Source organism: Aspergillus pseudoviridinutans, assembly GCF_018340605.1.
Source record: "Aspergillus pseudoviridinutans IFM 55266 DNA, scaffold_2, whole genome shotgun sequence".
In the NCBI taxonomy this organism is placed as follows: domain Eukaryota; kingdom Fungi; phylum Ascomycota; class Eurotiomycetes; order Eurotiales; family Aspergillaceae; genus Aspergillus; species Aspergillus pseudoviridinutans.
The window spans coordinates 3,029,667-3,047,409 of record NW_025091282.1 but is presented as its reverse complement, the minus strand read 5'-3'; the positions used below and the strand labels follow the sequence as shown (position 1 = coordinate 3,047,409).

Below are 17,743 nucleotides of genomic sequence, written 5' to 3'. Positions count from 1 at the left end.
ATTGTTCCATCTTGCCCTGAGCCCTCCCGTGCACTACTCTCAAGCGAAAAAAAGAACGTCGAACGCGGGAGACTCTCGATAACACGACCGAAGCACAATCGACAACAACCCCATCGACCTTGCGCTCCGCTCACCATGAAGTGTTAGTTGAATGCCGTCTCTTCTCGAGTTATCAATTATTCTGGATATGAGTTCATACTGACAGGATGGTGAAATAGTCATGAAAGTGGGCCGTGTGGCCATCATCACCCGTGGCCGTTACGCCGGTAAGAAGGTACGACAAGCCTTTTCTTTTCCTACATGTTCTAGCGGGAAATTTGGATGAAGGATCTGGTTCGGGACTATTGGATGGTCGATATTGAGAGGAAGAGAGGGAGACGTTCTGGACGAATTGGGGGCGGGAGATCGATTTGGAACAGGATCAAGATTGGACATTGAGAAGGATGTGCTGACAAGGGACCTTTTCGCGAAATCACAGGTCGTCATTGTCCAGCCTAACGACACTGGCTCCAAGGCGCACCCCTTCCCCTACGCCATCGTCGCCGGTATCGAGCGCTACCCTCTCAAGGTCACCCGCCGCATGGGCAAGAAGATGGTCGAGAAGCGCAGCCGCATCAAGCCTTTCATCAAGGTCGTCAACTACAACCACTTGATGCCCACCCGTTACACTCTTGAGCTTGAGGGTCTCAAGGGTGCCGTCAGCCAGGAGACCTTCAAGGAAGTCTCCACACGCGAAGACGCCAAGAAGAACGTCAAGAAGGCCCTCGAGGACAGATACACCAGCGGCAAGAACAGATGGTTCTTCACTCCTCTGCGTACGTGCAATCTTCGCTTATTGTCACTTGCAGTGAGATAGTTGTGTGCTGATTATGGTCTCTACACAGGTTTCTAAACGGGGTGTTTTGGGGCGTTTTGTCGTTTGAGCGCGCAAGGTTCTAGATGAGGCAAACGGAGGGAAGAAAAAAGGGCATCGAGTACATTCGGTTCATGAGCATGGCATTAAACGAAAGAAGTATACCATAGCTGGATGCGGAACTTGGAATGTATCGATGCACAGGTCCAAGACTTGGCCATGTTTCTTTTATGAGGGCGGCCATCCAGGACTGGCGCCCGTCCTGAAATGAAAATATGAACAAATTCAATTCTCTTCTGTTGTCTCAATGTCTCGATTCTTGGGCATAATCATTGCAATTCTCAGTTAATTGCAGCAGGCTTACTAACAAATATCCAATTTGCTTACCGCTGCGAATGGAGATTGTCCCACCCCTCGACTCGGCTTCATGTGTCAGCAGCGGTCCTTCCAACTTTGTACATTCCGGATTCCCGCGCCAGACCCTGACGATCTATCAGCCCAGATATTGATCGAAACCTCGTTAACCTTAGTTCAATCAAGCCCTCGGTCAATCTCGTGATTCCAACTGTTCATCAAATCAATTTCAGTATCAATTGCCACGCCTCGGAAACGCAGTAGAGACAAGCCTCAAGATCCGAGGATACAGCTACCCTTGCCTCACAGTAACAATAGGCGCATACCGTTCGAGGGATATAATCCGTGGCACAGAGCTTCTGTGTCAAACTCGGCGATGCATGCGAGGATCCTCGCATTGCCTTGTCCGGGGCCCAGTCATACAGCTGTAGTTCGCGGTTTCTAACCCATGTCGAAGTCTTTCCGCGTCCATGTAAGCTAGCTGCGATGGTATGTTATAGCCCATGTCGGGTACATTTTCTCTTTTTGCGACGATTGTCCAAGGTCGTCTAGTGTTGCGAACGGGGTCCACCTGAGGCGATTTTCATCCCACACACGCATGTCGGTTGGGTGATCTTCGAGATTACGGCTTCACCTACACACATGCCATGCCAAGCATGTTTGAGGCAATACTCAATGGAACAGCATACCTGTAACGCAAGAACTTGTTCGGTAGATTCTATTTACATGGTAGATGAAATCATTTTAGGCTCGCCACTCGACCCCTTGTCGATTTGCATCGCTTGCATATGGAGGGTTGAGTATATATATCGATTGGTCAGGAAAACACACCACGGCTCAGCAAGGCTCGTGAAGTCTGCCTTTGACCTCAAGTACCACGAATTAATCCAATTGGAACATTGGCTTTGGTCGCGAATACTACTCCACAGTTTATATAGGCTATGCAATAGTTTTCTGAACGTCGCAGCGCAATCATTTGCGGCTACTGGACTGTTAACGGAGTGGGGACTAAAAGGTTTTGGAATAGCGCTAGGACATATTTCTATACAATTGTTATGACCGAAGAGGCGCAACAAAAGTACGAAGCACGACGACAGTCGACGACAGTATTTTCTCTTCTCAAGCATTTCGATGGACTGGGTTGCGTCAACAGAATGGATATGCTGATTGACGCTCAGGCCGACTGATGAATCGAGCTAAAAGAACTTTGCAGACGGGAAGGATGAATCAAATCGCTGGCAGGCTAACGGATCAGGCGTAAACGAATCACCGTTCTTCTCTTTGCAGAGAATCCTTTCGAAGAAGAGGACGCTACCTGTTTCCTGGACGAGAACCTAATGAGACGCAAATAAATCTGGTGCCTTCTGTTAGTTACTGATAAGCTCCTCGTATACCCTAGTTCAATGAAGAACAATAGTGAATGATGCATAACCATGATTATGCAGAAGGGATATGAATAGTTATATGATGCTGTCTTAATCTTTCGACTAAGTATCCATGCTCTATTACGGAGTACATTTGATAGCTTTATTGGGAAACTTGATAGCACTACTAGGCCTACTGGGCCTCATCTCCCAGCCTTTTAGCGATTGACCCACTATCACATGCTGCAAATCATCAAACCTTAGGTAGTGTCCTTCAATGGAGTCATTACACGTAACTAAATAAGACAGTTGCGATATGAATTCTTTGGCAAATGCTAAGGTACCTATTGTCTATTGATATGCAACATACGGATTGGAAGGTACCCAATTCTCATCTTTGAACTTTTTTCAAGTGTCATAGAGTTCCAAGCGCCTTCGCCACTACGGAGTACTGAGTACTGATAACGCAAATCCGATTCACCGTACAAGGCCAAGGCACAGGAACTGGTAATCCGAGACTTTTTATTATGTTTCAGTGCTCAAAATGGATCGAACGACATGCTTAACGCTTCGGCCAATGATTTGACCCGTGGGAAAGCAAAAGCGGGTGGCAGAGAGGACTGAACGTCGAGGACCCCCCTGGCCGGAACGTTTCTAGCAGTGTTTGCCCTCCCCTGTCAAATTAGATGCAGATTATCGGGCACAGAGACACGAATGATTTAAGCTGAAATTCTCGGGTTCGGACTATTCGACGGAAAGCTACCTACCGGGGGTTCCAGGCCCTCTTCCGATGATACGACGATGACGGTAGGAGCGTTGATAATGAGGTTATAAGGTACACTTTGACCAACGGGAGCCCCTCCTTGGCGCCTGCTTTCAGCAACCATGGGCCCGCTATCACATGCAAAGTCAAGCTCCAACTGCTGCATGAGGAAAATAGGATAAAATAGGTACCTACTATAGAATCAAGGAAGCTACTACTCCGTACAACATCGATGTACCATACCATGACTGATTTTAGGATCGAGCGATGGCAAATACTAACTCTATAAATACAGGAGAGGTAATTTAGACTGCTTGGACTGACATGTGCTGAAGTTCCTCCCATTTCCAAATCTGCTCTTGTAATCTATATAGCCATCCGGATCCTCCTAGACGCTTATCTCCCTCAAACTTTCCGACCACTCTCAAGCACCTACCTTTATCTCCCCCTCGTCCTAAGTAGCTTCTTACTTCCTGACCTCCCTCGGTGGATACATTCTCACACTAAGGACTCCACATCTCACCTCCTAAAGGTATGTTGTATCCCATCACATCTACCATCCTCTTCTTGCTAATTTACATTTCTTGTATCATAGACTCTATGCCTCACGCAGAGAACGGAACAATGGGTGAGCCTTCTATCAACGGCGAGAAGGTCCATTCTCACTTCCTCGAAGTAAGTTCCCTCGAGATGCCTGCTTGATTGCGTGACAGTTGTCCGTGTAACATGTTACTGATCACAATGCGCCGTAGCACCTTACCTCGTACCCTGTCGTTTCTGATTCGATCACTGTCTTCAAAAGCAACAAATATGGTGCCAAGTCCTTGGAGTATGCTGACCAAGGCTACGTCCGCATCGCCAAACCGTTACTTCCCTACCTGTCGAAGCCCTACGGTTACGTCGCGCCGTATGTTGCTCAGGTAGATAGCCTCGGAGATCAAGGATTGACCAAGCTTGACACATCGTTCCCCATCATCAAGGAGGACACAGATAAGATAAAAGGAACAATTTATGATACAGCCTTCTTCCCCGTGCGTCTGGCTGGTGACGTCAAAAGCCATGTCTTCGAGACTTTTGGATCGGAATACAAGAAGTGCGGCGGTGACGGAGTGGTTGCAGGCGGCAAGGCTGCCATCAGCACCAGCCTGATCCTATCTCAAGAATCGTTGACCTATATCAGCTCGTTCCTTCAAACGAAGAAAGCTCAGGCCAAGGAGGCCGTCAATGACAAAACCAATTAAGCGACATATCGTGATGATACAGGGTCACTCACTCTTCTGCTTCCTTTCTTCTTCCTGGACTGTGGTCTCTTTTCGTCAACGTTTGTTTCCTTTTCTGGCGAGAGACAAAATGCTTTTCTTTAATTCATTGTTCGTATGTTACTCTGGTTCGCATTTGGATACACCTGGTGGGATTGTTTGTATCAGTTACAATTAGATATTCATATATTCTGATGAACACCATCAAAACTCCGAGGCTAATCCAAAGCGTAAGCGCCTGCTCTCGTATTGCAGTGCTCATTGTCAAGGCATTACAGTTTCATCGTCAATTCCCACAGACGAAGGGCAGAGGATACATACGTCATTGTGGGATTTATCTACACTGAGGATGGCCACATGTAGCCAGCACAGCTGCATTAGAAATAAAGGCAGCATACCAATTGATTAGAGTGAGAATTCAGTCTTCGTCATCTACCTCTTCTCCCTCCTCATTTTATCTTTCGTTGTTATTTAACTTTCTTTTTTTTTTTTTTTTTTTTTTTTTTTTTTTTTTTTTTATTTTTTTTTTTTTTTTTTTTTTTTTCCTTTTTTTTTTTTTTTTATACAAGTTGTGGGCGCTTGCATGTGATTTCAATGTATAGATAGTGGAGGCCAAGAAAACGGAAGGTTATTGTTACCCGAAGCGGACAAATCACGCCTGGTCCCACTATCAAAGTGACATCGCGTCAAACGCGTCTGGCCAATCTTCACAGTGTCAGGAAACTGCCTAATTACGCATAGCGGTGCGATATGACTTACTGGCTACGGAGTAGTCCGCCTAGAATTATCTGCATCTTCATCGCTGTTCATCAATATTTCACATCCGCACTCTCGCAATGCCTCTAGTTCGCAAACGCCGAGCTGTGAGTCTCTTGTCACTTCGTGACCAATCCGTTGCTAGACTAAACCAAAGCCCAAACGTAGGAACAACAGCTCGAATCTGACAATGACGATGAAGTTTCAACTCCGGTCGCAGGCCCGGTCTCTACAGAGAATGCTCGTCGCCGTCTCAGACGCACGTCAGACTCGGAAAGCGACGACGACGCCGACCTGGACGACGCTCGCGCCCCGAGTTCTATGGATGTTATGGTTAAGAAGCTGGTCCGGCTTGCGCTGGCGAGCGAGCTATCGCGGCAACCGATCCGCCGCACAGATATAAGCACAAAGGTCCTGGGGGAACAGGGGTCACGCCAGTTCAAAATGGTCTTCGAGATGGCGCAGAAGACATTACGAGAGACGTTCGGGATGCAATTGGCCGAGTTGCCGGGGAAGGAGAAGGTGACTATTCAACAACGAAGAGGTACGTGGCATTGATTACAAGGACAACAGAAGACGAGGATGTTCTGACCCCGAACTAGCCGCCCAAAAAGTCGACAGACCCTCGTCCACAAACAAATCCTGGATTCTTACGAGTACCCTTCCCCTTGCGTATAGAAAGCCGGAGATCCTTCCACCGACAAGAGCGCCTCTTGAAGGCATCTATATCGGGCTGTATTCCTTCATCATTGCCGTGATTCTGCTCAATGGCGGTTCTTTGCCGGAGCAGAAACTCGAGCGCTACCTCAAGCGTACCAATGCTGATACGTACACGCCCATCGATCGTACGGACCGGTTTCTCCAGCGTCTATGTAAGGATGGATATCTCATCCGTAATCGGGAGATGGACGGCGGAGAAGAAATCATCGAGTACATGGTAGGGCCGCGCGGTAAGGTTGAGGTGGGCGTTCAGGGAGTGGCCGGGTTGGTGCGGGAAGTTTACGGTCGTCAGGGCGCTGTTGAAGGGGACGATTCCACGCCTGCGGAGCGAGCGCAGATGGAGGAATTCGAGTCGCGGCTGGCTCGGAGTCTAGGTATCAGGCGACCTGGGGCTGGGGTGGCTGATAATCAAGACGAAAGCGGAGATGACGAAGGTGGTGAGGCACCAGGGCGAAGTCGAAGACGTCGCGGTGCTGGTTCCGATGACGAGGCAGACGACGACAGTGATGGTTAAGTTGTGGCTCCGAGTTTGGCTTGCTATTTATGTGTTTCGTTATTATCTATGATAAATATGATACCCTCAATTGACTGTTAAGTATACGAGATAGGAAATTGTAGTGTCTGTATAGTCTACTAGTCTTCACAGTATGTGGGAGCATATGAACGGACAGATATATGTTGGACGGGTTGACCCTATTCAGCACAATGCTCATTGCGCATCCACCTTGCTAGCTACCTTAAATGACCTGCACCGATGTCTTCTAATACAGGTGTTATCACTTGCCTTCGTAATTTTCATCATACTCAGCGGCTACCACATTCCCATCCGATATTGTCAGAGGAAGAATACCTTGGAATGCAATCGCATGGGCTGTGATTTGTGATCTACAGTACATCAAAGCAGCTGCATCTAGTAACAATATGAAAGAGAACGCTCAACAGTATACAATTCGAATAATCTATTGACCCAAAAATGTATAGAGAGATATAGTCATAAGGTCGTATACCCGGAAAGAGTCAGCATCGCCGTCAATGATCTATCTGCCCTACTCGCTGTCACTGGCACTATCATGTACCGAGCCATTATCCCCAGTATCCCGGAGACCCTCGGCCAGAATATATTCAGCCTGCTGTAGGGTGGATTTGATATTTTGGTTGTTGTAGACCAGCTCAGCGGGCTTCTGGCCGTGCTTGTTCCGTACGCGCGGATCGCAGCCAGCTTCGCACATCATTTTGATCATTTCGAGACCAACCTCGGGGTCCTTTTCGTTGGCGTAGCGCACGGCGAGATGAAGGGGGGTGTCTTTGTCGAGGCGGGTGAGGGGGTCACATTCGAAGTATTGGATGTCGAAGAGGAAGTCCATTGTATCATCTGCCAAAGAATATCGTTATTAGTCTGTATTTATATATATTGGATAGCGCATTGATGGGGATCGTCTGGACCTACAGCTTCCGTACATCGCACAGATGTGCAGGGCATGGTTCCCCAATGCATCTGTCACGCTGTTGAAAAACTCCGCGACCTCTTCGTTCGATTTACCGTCCATTGTCTCCATGACCTGCTCGATCAGGTGAGGCTGGTCTCGGCGGCATGCCTCAACGACAAGTTCGCGGGGTGACGCGCCCTATCTGGTCAGTTCCTTAACTCCGATAGCTGGAAACATCACTCACTTCGTCCGACATTTTGCTGAGTACGAAACAAAAATTGGGCTGTAAAAATGTCCCGTACCAGTGAACACGATTTCAGATTTTTGATGTCCTTCTCACAAAAATGTTGCGGTGTGGTCTGGTGGTGTTATGCGGGGTAGAACCGGAAGCTGTACAAAATAGGACTGTATAGGAGGCTGTTACGGCAGATCGGAGCCACAACCACAAATCAGAAGACGAAAGGGGAATAAGGAATTTTGGTCTACAAGCTCGCCTTTGGGATCCCTAGAGGTCTGATGGAATCTAGTGTAAGGAGACTATCTAGATATGGAAGATTGAAGTATCTTAATGTTTCCAGTTCTGCTGTTCCTTATCTGTTTAGTGATATTCTGTTAGACAGGTACATCATCTCAGGTACCTTATCCTGGGAATGCCTATCTACAAGGTGCTGCCTGATAACCGCTCGGGTGATCTATTGTCCGTTCTGCTGCATGTGCCCCGCGTCCAATCGGCGGCTGTCATTGTTATTTTGCATACAGGCGCGCGGCAAAGACTAAATTTCTCTCCGCCAACGACGTCGTTGCTTAAAAGGCGTACGCCAGAAGCAGCTGCTCGATTATTGTTGAGATCTGAGTTTCTTGCCGTGAAATTGTCGCAGACGAGCAGAACAGTCTGCAGAGTACATTACTCGTCTGAAACTTAGTATACCAACCTATTGTTAGATTCCTAGCGAAAGGCTCCAAGATGTTGACATGTKAGTTAAATACCCCGCCAGCTTGAAGGCAGCTCGGTAGAAAGATATGAGACTGACTTAAGCTGTTCACCTTGCCAGTTTGCCCCAATTGCGGCAATTCTCTCACCATTTCACGCGGCGAGCCAACTCGAGAGTATCCCCTCGGCGTCAACCGGTTCGAATGCCGGACATGTCCCTATCAGCATCTGCTGAAGCACGGTAGACAGGAGAAGACCACCATGAAACAGAAGGAGGTGGAAGACGTCCTTGGAGGCAAGGAAGAATTTGCGAACGCCGACAGCATGGCCAGTAAGTACTGGATGGTTGCAATATGAGGTTTTTGGGCTCTGCAGTGGAGGCTAACACGGATGGTGTCTGTTCTGCGTTACAGCCCAGTGCCCCGCCGAAGATTGCAATGGCGATCGTGCATACTTCTTCCAGCTGCAGATTCGGAGTGCGGATGAACCTATGACTACATTCCTTAAGGTGAGCGTTTCCGTTCCCGCAGTCATGCTGCCAGCTGCATCATGCGCAGTGCTAACTGCATATGATAGTGTACTACATGCGGTGCGCGGTGGAGAGAAAATTGATCATCGCCATCGAGTGACGGTGACGATGGCAATAATTGTGCTAAGCGCACTGCTCGATTGACTCATAGACTGATGACGAGGCGAATATGGAGCAAGGAAAAAGGCGCTAAATTTTTTTTTCTGTTTGTTTATTGTGCTTGCAGCAGTTGGATGATTTTGTTCATAGACTGGAGCTTCAGAGATACCCCTCATTGTCGATTATCTACACGTGTAGCTGTTGATTATCTAGGCTCTCGACTATTCGGATTAGCCGCACCTTTTTTACTTTCTGCTCTTGTTCTGTAATTCTTACCGCCTTTCTTTTCTTAGCAGCCACATATCATAATCATTGGATCTGGATTGGCTAAATTACGTAGCTTCGTGTGATCTACCAACTTTCAAGTGACTCAAAGAGGACCATTTTGGGAGTCCGACAAATCTAATTCAGTTCAGCCAACTAGCTGATGAGGGGCATCTACGCAAGGCCGTGACTCGAAAAAATTGGCGGCAACAATTAATCCAGTCTCCCTAGCAACTGTATCGATAGTGGCGAGGTAAAAATATTCTTTCCTTTCTTGTTAATGTATCGTCTGTACAGAGTAGACTAGATAGGCTTCCATTTTTGCCATGTTGACCTTACAGTAAAAATCCTAATTGTGGGTCAGAGAGGGGCGCCACTCGGCCGGGCCACCATGTACTGCCCATTAGCAGGCAAATAGAGACCATGAGCTGCCGCGGGGTTCTGTTACAAACATGGAATTCAAGCCCCTCGCCCGTAGTAGACTATATACTGCGTCGTAGTGTGTGGTACGTTGTAGTAGCAGATAGACAGGTTGTACTGGACCACCCCCTGCGTTGATGCCCAGTTTTCCAGTCCGAAATCCACTATAGACATTGGGAAAATAGGTAGATCCAGTGTAAGACTCTAGAGGGAGGGAAAAAATTTTCTCGCTCCCTCCTTTCTTTGCTTGTAAAAAAAGATAGTGGATCCAGAACTCGGAGCGCCAAAAGGACATGAACCAAGGAAATGCAGGATCTTCCACCAGACAACAGCGCGAAAAATCTGAACGAAACAGCCCAACCGACTGACACTCCGCCGCCTGTGAAGATTTTGCGCTGGTCCCGCACCATCAGAGTGGGGCATCTACCCCTCCATGCCCAATGATAACAGCGGCTCGCCAAGGGTTTGAGCCCGCCGCTTAGTCGTTCTCTCGCTTGACCCCTCCATATAAGGATTTCCCCTCCTMGCCTCCCACAGAATTTTTCTTCTCTTCCCTCCTCGTCCGCTTCAGTACGTATATCTTCCCCTTCTTCCTATTACGTCCTCTTCCTTCTTTCATCTTTCAACTAACATCTTCGCTCAGTACCTCTACGCATACTAGCCGTAGTACCTGAGCAATTTCCACAGAACTTCTCTAGTATCTTACAAAGAACTACAAGGTTCAAACCTAACCGTCAAAATGGGGTGAGTGAAAGGCCTTATCCAAGTCGGTCCGTCATCAGGCTGAGTTGGCTAACTTCTTATCTTCTCTCTACAGTAAGGAAGACAAGACTCACATCAACATCGTCGTTATCGGCCACGTCGATTCCGGCAAGTCGACCACCACCGGTCACATGATCTACAAGTGCGGTGGTATCGATTCTCGTACTATTGAGAAGTTCGAGAAGGAAGCTGCCGAACTCGGCAAGGGTTCCTTCAAGTACGCCTGGGTTCTTGACAAGCTCAAGTCCGAGCGTGAGCGTGGTATCACCATCGACATTGCCCTCTGGAAGTTCCAGACTCCCAAGTATGAGGTCACCGTCATTGGTAAGCTTGACTCGTCCCGACGTGTTGTGATACTCTAGCTAACATTCTCTCAAGATGCCCCCGGTCACCGTGATTTCATCAAGAACATGATCACTGGTACCTCCCAGGCTGACTGCGCTATCCTCATCATTGCCTCCGGTACTGGTGAGTTCGAGGCTGGTATCTCCAAGGATGGCCAGACCCGTGAGCACGCTCTGCTTGCTTTCACCCTCGGTGTCAAGCAGCTCATCGTTGCCCTCAACAAGATGGACACCTGCAAGTGGTCCGAGGATCGTTACAACGAAATTGTCAAGGAAACCTCCAACTTCATCAAGAAGGTCGGCTACAACCCCAAGTCCGTTCCCTTCGTCCCCATCTCCGGTTTCAACGGTGACAACATGCTTGAGCCCTCCACCAACTGCCCCTGGTACAAGGGATGGGAGAAGGAGACCAAGGCCGGCAAGACCACTGGTAAGACCCTCATTGAGGCCATCGACGCCATTGAGCCTCCCGTCCGTCCCTCCAACAAGCCCCTCCGTCTTCCCCTCCAGGATGTCTACAAGATCTCTGGTATCGGAACGGTCCCCGTCGGCCGTGTCGAGACTGGTGTCATCAAGCCCGGCATGGTCGTCACCTTCGCCCCCGCCAACGTCACCACTGAAGTCAAGTCCGTCGAGATGCACCACCAGCAGCTCCAGGAGGGTGTCCCCGGTGACAACGTCGGTTTCAACGTCAAGAACGTTTCCGTCAAGGAAGTTCGCCGTGGTAACGTCTGCGGTGACTCCAAGAACGATCCCCCTCTGGGTGCTGCCTCCTTCAACGCCCAGGTCATCGTCCTCAACCACCCCGGTCAGGTTGGCGCTGGTTACGCCCCCGTCCTTGACTGCCACACTGCCCACATTGCTTGCAAGTTCTCTGAGCTCCTTGAGAAGATTGACCGCCGTACCGGAAAGTCTGTTGAGAACAACCCCAAGTTCATCAAGTCCGGTGATGCCGCTATCGTCAAGATGATTCCTTCCAAGCCCATGTGTGTCGAGTCCTTCACCGACTACCCCCCTCTTGGTCGTTTCGCCGTCCGTGATATGCGCCAGACCGTCGCCGTCGGCGTTGTGTAAGTGCACCCTAAAAAGAAAATGATTCTGAAGATTTGAAGCTGACCAAATTATAGTAAGAGCGTCGAGAAGTCCGCCGGTGGTGCCGGTAAGGTCACCAAGGCCGCCCAGAAGGCCACCAAGAAATAGAGGACTGGAGAGTGAAAACTTTGCTTGAACATTCTTCTATGAGATGTCATGAAATGACCTTTTTTACGATTAAAATGGAATTAGAGTGAATTCATTTTCATGTCTCAAAATTTTTTTGAAGCCGTAGCTATTCTGACATGTCCATCAAGTATGTGGAGGGGTACAAGCCCTGTCACCCTCTGTAATTTACCCTGAACTCTGTAAATTACCTTCCTCAGGCATCCAATGCTGCCCAGTACGGGGAAGACCCATTAGTGCGGGTTCTTTCAACTCAACACACCAGATGCTGTCTTAAGGTTGTCGTGGACAACCTTTTATCTCATTCTAAGTTCTGTTGATGTAACTACACCAACTATGCAATCCAACAATGACCAATGCCTATAGCATACTTGATTTGTTCCATATTGTCCTTGCCCAGTCCTTGATTGTTGGCTCGAGTGTTTCAAACTTGATCTTAACCAGCGAGCTACGACTCTCCAAAGAAACTACGGCGGACGCTTCCTGTCATGCTATGACACAATGTAAACAACAATCTATTTCTACTTGTCTATGTCACCTTGCATTGTCGCCAGCGTATAGATTGCGCACAGCCGCCCATCAGGCCAGTAGTCCTTTATCTGTGAAATCCTGGACCGTCGCGTAGATGACTGATGCCAGGCTAGCTAGAGCAATAAATGACAAAGTTCGGAAAGTTTTGCTGGCGTACCCTATTTATTGAACCCGGGTTCGACACAGACAGATTATTCGCTCTACAATAATTACCCAATCAAAGCCGATAAAACTATGTCTACGCCATAAAGCACTGGGAGAGATAGAGCTGAAGTATGGTGAAGCTAATCTACACTGATGACATATGACATGACATTAAGACGGCAGGGAGCGAATTTCTAAAAGAGGCTCATAGCGGCTTTCGACTTAAACGTGACCAGGACCCGTAGCCGGCGTCGTTGAATTCTTGAATGTTTGGGTGCTGCTCCATAGAGGTTTCTGAAGTCAATGTCGGAGCAGAATGCTGGGTTTCATCAAGTACGAGGCCTTCCACTTCCTTGGCTTTTGTCAAAAGGTAACAACTAGGATCTGATTGAGTTCTGTAGCCGGGCGTTTCAAGATCCGCATTGCGAGGCTATCCAGTTTCTCCCGATAGGAACAATCTTCGGGCAGCTGGCGACTCTTCCCCGCAACCCGGTCTTTCGCCTCTGCCAAAGCTGAGACAATACCTTCCGAGCAGAGGATATGGTGTCCTTGCTGGACACAGGCCTCCCATAAGATTTCCCGGACCTGGTTATATTCTTTACCGCCGGTTCATTGAGAACCTCCTCCATTTCTTCATCATTCAAAACCTGAGGTTGTTCGACAACAGGAAGCAATGGATCATCAAACCACCCGAGTGCCGCGAGTCCCGTTGGGTGTTGAAGTAATGGAATTTCATCACCTTCATCGTTCGGAATTATCAGCCCATACTGATCCAGCTTCGCTCCAATCTTGCTAAGTTCCTCTTCGGTGGTATGATTTCTCCCTATGAATGATTAGCACATGATGTGATGAATGGATGGGTGTTGACATACTCTCGACGAAGAGGCTTCTTGTGTGTCTCACAACGCGGGTCAAGCCCCTGAATTGAGATGTTGCTGACCCGATGTCGGTGTCAATCTTACTATAAATGAGCTTGATGTAGACGCCCATATGGAGTGTATCAACCCACTCAAGAGCCAAGAGGCTGTCATAGCTTGGGGGGTGGTTCATCATTCAGTAAGTCTCAGACTGACGGGAGAGTGTACTGATAGATAGTCTTCAGAATATCATCATCAGACCATTCATTGTCGAGCCATTGCTTCCAGGCCTTCGACATAATAAAACCCTTAATAGCTGTAGGAGTGAGTCGAACCCGAGTTGTGAAGTTGGGATGCTCCATTTAGGCAACGGAAAACGGGGTCGTGAAAACGAACGACAGTACGAGAGACAACGACAGGACGAGAGAGTCGAAAATAAGACAGAGGAGGACGGGGAGACGGGGAACGGGGAGACATGGGTGGTGGAGGGGAACTTAGTTGACCACCTGCCATGATTGAAAAAGGAAGGAGAGGCCCTGGCAGTTTGTATTGTTCCAATGAGGCAAGGATGCAATCGAGACCTAAGCTCCTGAGACTATGTACCTGACATGAACCTGCTGGACGACTCCTTAGCGGGAACGTAGAGAGTACAGATGGATATGAGTGTTTTTACAGGAACCCCGGGCTTCGTTGTATGCAGTGGTTCTGATCCCTCTGGAGAGCCACATATATTGCCAACACATACCTCTTTACGGACAATCCCATAGTCTTGTTCTGGAATGCCGTATCCAAAGAATAGGAAACGATAGTTCCTGAATCAACGGCACTCAGTGATCGTGACCAGTCCTATACCTTATCCACCGTTCTTGACGATATGTCATGACCGAGAGGATATGAACAGTCCAAGACATCCTCTCAAACCGACAATGCTCGGACATGTGGTGGGGATGTGGTGCAGGAAGGGACACTGTTCAGAGCATCGATAACCTTCGAACTCTCTCAGCGCCTAGAGATATGAGAGAACGACAAGCAGCAGCATGCAGCCATAAAGATAAAGCGGCTTACGTCCATTTCTGGTTCATTGCAGGGACAATGCGCTTTGGCTTGGGGTTAAGCAAAGCTTTCTCAGCCGGTTAATCTCTCATTTGGTCCCTTCTATGAGCTCGCCTCGCTGCCTTGGCTTGTTCTAGCAGAACAGCTTCTCTCCCGGAAAGCAGTGAGCCATTTTCTGACATTGCTGCCTTCCGTCTATTATCCCACCGCATGTCAGTTGATGATCTGGCAAGAATTGATGATGAAGGAGGGAAACTCACCTCCGGCCTCGGAAGTTTCAGAGCGATGTCTCTGCATCAACCAAGCAACTATCTGTGCTGCCTCTTGGAACTGCAGCCTAGCATAGCCTCCTTACGAGTTATAGCTTTGCGCTCAATGAAGGAGACTATCCTCATATAAACTCCAAGTAAGCTGCAGTAGAATATCCATTAAAGCATATGTATGGGTTGTTTGGCTTAAGGGTTGAGCTTTGACAGATTTAAATAGTCGGCGATCGGTAGGGTAGAGGGGAAGATTGGCAGAGAGGGGAGACGGAGTAGAGCTCTGATGTTGCTGGCTCCGCGACAATTACAAGAGAGAAGTTATATTCACTAAAGCTTGAAGTACTGACTGTGAATATAGTCAGTGAATCCAGTAATCCAACAATAAAAGCAGGCAGTGAATGTAAGCTTTAAGAAAGGGACAGTGTGTTTGGATGACAAGGTCTCTAAACTTCATGAAAGAGGTGAATTAATGCAGTAGATGCTGAAACTCCCTCATAAATACTATAGGAGTGCTACTGCTTGATTTATATTCTTACTTTTCTTGTTGCTTTCAACCAGCCCAGAATATACTCTTCTTTGTCGAAACGCTATTGAGCTCTAAATAGCCCTAATTCCTACACTGCTCTGCCGAACTGATCTGATGCTCAAGGCAGGCCACAAGCTGGCTKGCTAGGGCTCTTAGTAGATTGGTCAATGCCTACTGTATGCACTTAAGTATATCTTGGGGTTTTCTTTGTCGATCTGGAGGATTTACTGGCTCTAGTGAACGAAGAATAGCTTGTGCAGAAGACAACTTTCAAATGTCCTTTGATATCTTTCTCTCGTTGCCCGAAAGTTGATTGTCTAAGACTCGTTATGTTACTGCTATGATAACTACGCATCTTGTAGAGTCAGTGAAATGACACACTGCCTTCTATTATTACTGGGCACTCATTCTCCGGAAGGAGAGGTTCTTACACTATGTTCCTACATCAGTTCATCCAGGACTAAAMAATGAACTTTGCAGACTTCAAAGCTCAGGTAGCCATGATACATAGTTGTCTAAGGGCCAAATGCCGTATCACTGGAGGAGGACCTTGAATAAGTCGACAGACGAGGAGCGGCGAGACAAATTGGAAATGAGCAGCCGAAGAACTCTCACCATAATATGAAACATGATGCTTCAGCGGTAAATTCGTTACACCAAGAAAGCTTTCGAAGCGCTTTCGACTTCGGCAAGCTTTCAAATAGGCTGCGCTCGTCCTCCCCTTCTATCAGGATCAGTCCAAGGCTTACTGCAGTATAATAATAKCTTAGAGTTTGAGAGGGCCGTAATGAAAGAGCTGCATAGTCAGAGGTCCTGTCTTAGATATGATGTCTTTGATCATGCAGATGTTGCCAGTGGCACTAGAAAGCAATATACTTTGGCCGGTCTATTCTAGAGTAGTTGGAGCTGAATAAGACCCTCCTCACATACCGAATATTCTACAGCCTCCACTACAGACGACGCTAGATATCTAAAAACCCATTACCGAAGATTGATGCTGACCAGTTTATACTAAGAGTGTCGAGCCACCGGTGGTGCAGCAAGGCTGGAAGGATGCGTCCAACTGCTGCATTCTTTGTACTAGAGACTTGACGCCGTCAAATTACCAAGTGTATATATCCTTTATGATCTGTATCTTCTTGCAGCGTACTCTTCATTGACTTTACATTGAAGTATTGCCTGCTGTTGATTCACCTGTTCAATCAGCAGGCCATTCACCTCGCCGGAAACAATGAGTTCAATATCTGGTTCTTTCACCTTGCTTGCTGGACTTACCAAGTAGTATTCGCGTTTAACTCAATGAGATGAGTGAATCTGGCTTCGCTAAAAGGGATTGCTAGATGTGAGGCTAGTGAAGCGAGCGAGATGCTTGAGCTATATAAACCCCCTTAACCCCCAAGCAATCTGCAGCTCTTTTCTCTCCATCGACTGTCTCATATTTCAATAAGGACAAGCCTTGAACCAATTAGCCTATACATGGGCTTCTGGATCTTAATGTTATCTTTGATACCCGCCAGGCATCTCCCTCTTTGCCTCTATGGCTGCGTGCTGCTTCAACGCAACCGTTGTATCAGAAGCAATATCTTGTTATTTTCGAAAGTGGCCAAGATTGTTTGGACCCTCAAACTTGAACCCTTTCCAGGTTCAAAACTCAAGGTATGTCTTAGGAGCGTCACATCCAGACGGAAGATACTGACTGTTCATCAGTCTCTGGGTCGGTCTTTTGGTCAGTTGAGATTCCGAAAGCAAACATGTATTTCGGATCTACATTTGCAGATTCGCCGTTGAAAAGGTTTGTCTCCGGAACTTCACTTTCCGCTGCAAGATACTGACTGTTCATCAGTTTTGTTGTGATCTTCGGGCAAATGAGATGTCCGAAGGAGCGGCTCAGGGACGGACGACAGCTGTTTTGCTAAGTCTCGTGGCTGTTATGGGTCAGCTCGTTAACATCCCATATGTTGAGGGGCCTCATGCCCTCTACATCGCACCGACTCACGAGCAAACGGCAAAGGCCTTTGAAATCATCAGTATCTTAGCGAAAGATACCAACCTCGCTGTTTGTCGCCTGACAAAAGCAAACACCGACATGGACGACCCCAATTTTGTGTCTCTGCGGGACTATGGCATCGCAGTCTCGACACCGGGACTTATCCTCAAATGGAGGACAAGTCCCCGGTGTTGAGTGTGGTGAGATATATGGTGGTCGACAATGCTCACATGTCTCTGCTTGGGGAGAGAGAAGAAACGGTCAAAGTAGCCCCCAGCTATGACAGCCTCTTAGTTCTTGAGTGGGTTGACACGCTCCA

The 17,743-nt window shown here is 47.9% G+C and overlaps 7 protein-coding genes across 7 annotated transcripts; 5 read left to right on the top strand and 2 right to left on the bottom strand.

Annotated features, from left to right (window-relative positions):
- Window positions 1-220: 220 nt before the first annotated feature.
- Window positions 221-856, top strand: Asppvi_003125 (60S ribosomal protein eL27; the record flags this gene model as incomplete). The annotated part of the gene is made up of 2 exons (XM_043299097.1): window positions 221-274; window positions 479-856. The coding sequence occupies 2 exons, from the start codon at window positions 221-223 to the stop codon at window positions 854-856; spliced, it is 432 nt and encodes a 143-aa protein (XP_043155032.1).
- Window positions 857-3,934: 3,078 nt separating this feature from the next.
- On the top strand, window positions 3,935-4,575 carry Asppvi_003124 (putative pathogenesis associated protein Cap20; the record flags this gene model as incomplete). Its single annotated transcript, XM_043299096.1, has 2 exons — window positions 3,935-4,009; window positions 4,087-4,575. 2 exons carry the CDS (start codon window positions 3,935-3,937, stop codon window positions 4,573-4,575), a joined length of 564 nt encoding a protein of 187 aa, XP_043155031.1.
- Window positions 4,576-5,429: 854 nt separating this feature from the next.
- Asppvi_003123 (MAGE domain-containing protein) lies at window positions 5,430-6,583 on the top strand (the record flags this gene model as incomplete). The annotated part of the gene is made up of 3 exons (XM_043299095.1): window positions 5,430-5,456; window positions 5,518-5,893; window positions 5,952-6,583. The coding sequence occupies 3 exons, from the start codon at window positions 5,430-5,432 to the stop codon at window positions 6,581-6,583; spliced, it is 1,035 nt and encodes a 344-aa protein (XP_043155030.1).
- A 532-nt stretch (window positions 6,584-7,115) lies between these two features.
- Window positions 7,116-7,752, bottom strand: Asppvi_003122 (ankyrin repeat-containing protein ANK1; the record flags this gene model as incomplete). The annotated part of the gene is made up of 3 exons (XM_043299094.1): window positions 7,116-7,441; window positions 7,517-7,694; window positions 7,741-7,752. The coding sequence occupies 3 exons, from the start codon at window positions 7,750-7,752 to the stop codon at window positions 7,116-7,118; spliced, it is 516 nt and encodes a 171-aa protein (XP_043155029.1).
- A 708-nt stretch (window positions 7,753-8,460) lies between these two features.
- Window positions 8,461-9,039, top strand: Asppvi_003121 (DNA-directed RNA polymerase III core subunit RPC11; the record flags this gene model as incomplete). The annotated part of the gene is made up of 4 exons (XM_043299093.1): window positions 8,461-8,470; window positions 8,549-8,758; window positions 8,841-8,935; window positions 9,004-9,039. The coding sequence occupies 4 exons, from the start codon at window positions 8,461-8,463 to the stop codon at window positions 9,037-9,039; spliced, it is 351 nt and encodes a 116-aa protein (XP_043155028.1).
- Window positions 9,040-10,478: 1,439 nt separating this feature from the next.
- On the top strand, window positions 10,479-12,045 carry Asppvi_003120 (elongation factor 1-alpha; the record flags this gene model as incomplete). Its single annotated transcript, XM_043299092.1, has 4 exons — window positions 10,479-10,483; window positions 10,557-10,825; window positions 10,880-11,915; window positions 11,973-12,045. 4 exons carry the CDS (start codon window positions 10,479-10,481, stop codon window positions 12,043-12,045), a joined length of 1,383 nt encoding a protein of 460 aa, XP_043155027.1.
- Window positions 12,046-13,101: 1,056 nt separating this feature from the next.
- Window positions 13,102-13,728, bottom strand: Asppvi_003119 (uncharacterized protein; the record flags this gene model as incomplete). The annotated part of the gene is given in 3 exon segments (XM_043299091.1): window positions 13,102-13,323; window positions 13,341-13,561; window positions 13,611-13,728. 3 exon segments carry the CDS (start codon window positions 13,726-13,728, stop codon window positions 13,102-13,104), a joined length of 561 nt encoding a protein of 186 aa, XP_043155026.1.
- Between the last annotated feature and the right edge of the window lie 4,015 nt (window positions 13,729-17,743).